This window comes from Spinacia oleracea, chromosome 4, assembly GCF_020520425.1.
Source record: "Spinacia oleracea cultivar Varoflay chromosome 4, BTI_SOV_V1, whole genome shotgun sequence".
In the NCBI taxonomy this organism is placed as follows: Eukaryota; Viridiplantae; Streptophyta; class Magnoliopsida; order Caryophyllales; family Amaranthaceae; genus Spinacia; species Spinacia oleracea.
Window position 1 is genome coordinate 33,207,048 of NC_079490.1, and position 1,896 is coordinate 33,208,943.

The following is a 1,896-nucleotide window of genomic DNA, read 5'->3' on the forward strand; positions in this document are numbered from 1 at the left end:
TTACCAATACAATCATATCAGCAAAAAAAACAAAAAAATCCATAAAGCATATCATAAACACATAATTCTTTATTTGAAAAAAAAAAATTCACATTTAACATAAACATAACATTCATATAACTAATGATGGTAATACATCTTAGTTTGATACTTGATTAGCGCATATTACTTTCAAAATTTCCATCATTTAGTCTAGACTATTTCCTCTAGATGTTCGATCACGCGTTTTCAAAAGGTCATTCTGCTTCATTCTTCACTCCATACTAGCGAAGTCGTCATTGTCATTTGCATCATCGTCTTTTCCCTGCATTAAAAACACTCTTCCATTCGAAGTTGGTCCACGTGGGGGATTACGGTTGAAATTTGTAGTGCCACCATTTCCTTTGTTCACATCGTTTCTCCTATCACCTTGCTCTCGATGTATTTGTGGACAATCCCTGATTTGGTGATCCTTGCTACCGCACTTGAAGCAATCTCGCGTGCCAATTCGACATTCTTTCTCAGTATGGTTCCATCTTCCACACTTGGCGCATCCACGATTCTTGTTAAAGTTTTGGTTTTCGTTGTTCCCTCCTTGATAGCTAACATTTTGTTTCTTATTGTTCGGTTGATTTTCTTCGAAGTTTCCTTTTCGTTTTCCATATGTTTCTTCTCGAAGCTTGATAATTCTTTCGACGTTAATTGCTCGATCATACAACTCTTGGAAAGTGGAAATTCTAGAACTCGAGAGACGATCACGGATCTCAATGTTTAATCCTCCTTCAAATCGATTCATCCTTTGCCTATCAGTAGTCACCAGGTCAGGGGAAAATCGAGCAAGCTCATTGAATTTCATCGCATATTCCAGAACATTCTTCTTTGCTTGACTCAATTTGATAAATTCCGATTCCATTTGCAGTTGCAGAGAATAGGGATAAAACTGTTCCCGCATAGCTTCCGTTAGTTTTTCCCAACCAAAACCAGGCTCATTTTGGATTCCTTTAACATTTTTCCACCACAGGTTGGCTTGTCCTTTCAAGTAAAAGACGGCGTAGTTAACCTTCCATTTCTTGGGGCATTGAGTTGCATCAAATAACTTCTCCATATCGCTAATCCATTCCTCAAATTCAGTAGGGTCTGGCTTGCCATCATAAGTAGGGGGCTTATGAGAAGCGAACTTCTTGAACATGTTGGAGCATTCTTCTTGCTCTGACCTTGGCTTCTGACGATTTCCTTGCAGAAGTTCCGACATTATCAATCTCATTAAGTCCATTCGATTATCACTTGTTTCTCCTGGGGTGTCACCGAAAATGGGATCCTTGCGCAATTCTTCAATTATTTCTTTCATTCCTTCCAGCGTTAGTGCAGATTTGTGATTACCATTGCCATCGTTAACATCGTCATCGTTTCTTGCGCCACTATTAGGAATACTTCCGCTTGAAGCCATCGTCTATCTGATCGCAAGGATACAATGCTTCAGATAATCTTTTCTTCTTGAAATTAGACTAAGAAATTCTGCAAATCATAATAAAGAAAACATTATCGTTGCGTTCCCCTTTCCTATCACTCACACTCATTTCATTTTAACTTAGCATGATTTTAACATATTCTTTTTACTTATTCCTTAAAATTCTTGTTTAAAGCCTAATGAATTCTATTTCGCGCAAACCCCGTAAGGTTTAGCACTTAAGGTCGCAGAACCTTGGCTCTGAATACCAAACTGTAACACCCCGACTTCTAAACACCATTAATTAGGTTAATTATCTTTAATTAGCAGCGGAAACCCTAATTTAGTCGGAGCGTCACATGTCGTATCTCCCTCGTGGGAAATACAAGGCGACATAACCTTTTTACATTTACTGACTACTGTTGAGCAACAGTAATTATACTTCACTTCGATTAATTCTTTAATATTTA

At 37.9% G+C, this 1,896-nt stretch overlaps 1 protein-coding gene across 1 annotated transcript; it reads right to left on the bottom strand.

Annotated features, from left to right (window-relative positions):
* Window positions 1-253: 253 nt before the first annotated feature.
* LOC110787821 (uncharacterized) lies at window positions 254-1,426 on the bottom strand. Its single transcript, XM_021992468.1, has one exon. The coding sequence runs from the start codon at window positions 1,424-1,426 to the stop codon at window positions 254-256; it is 1,173 nt and encodes a 390-aa protein (XP_021848160.1).
* Between the last annotated feature and the right edge of the window lie 470 nt (window positions 1,427-1,896).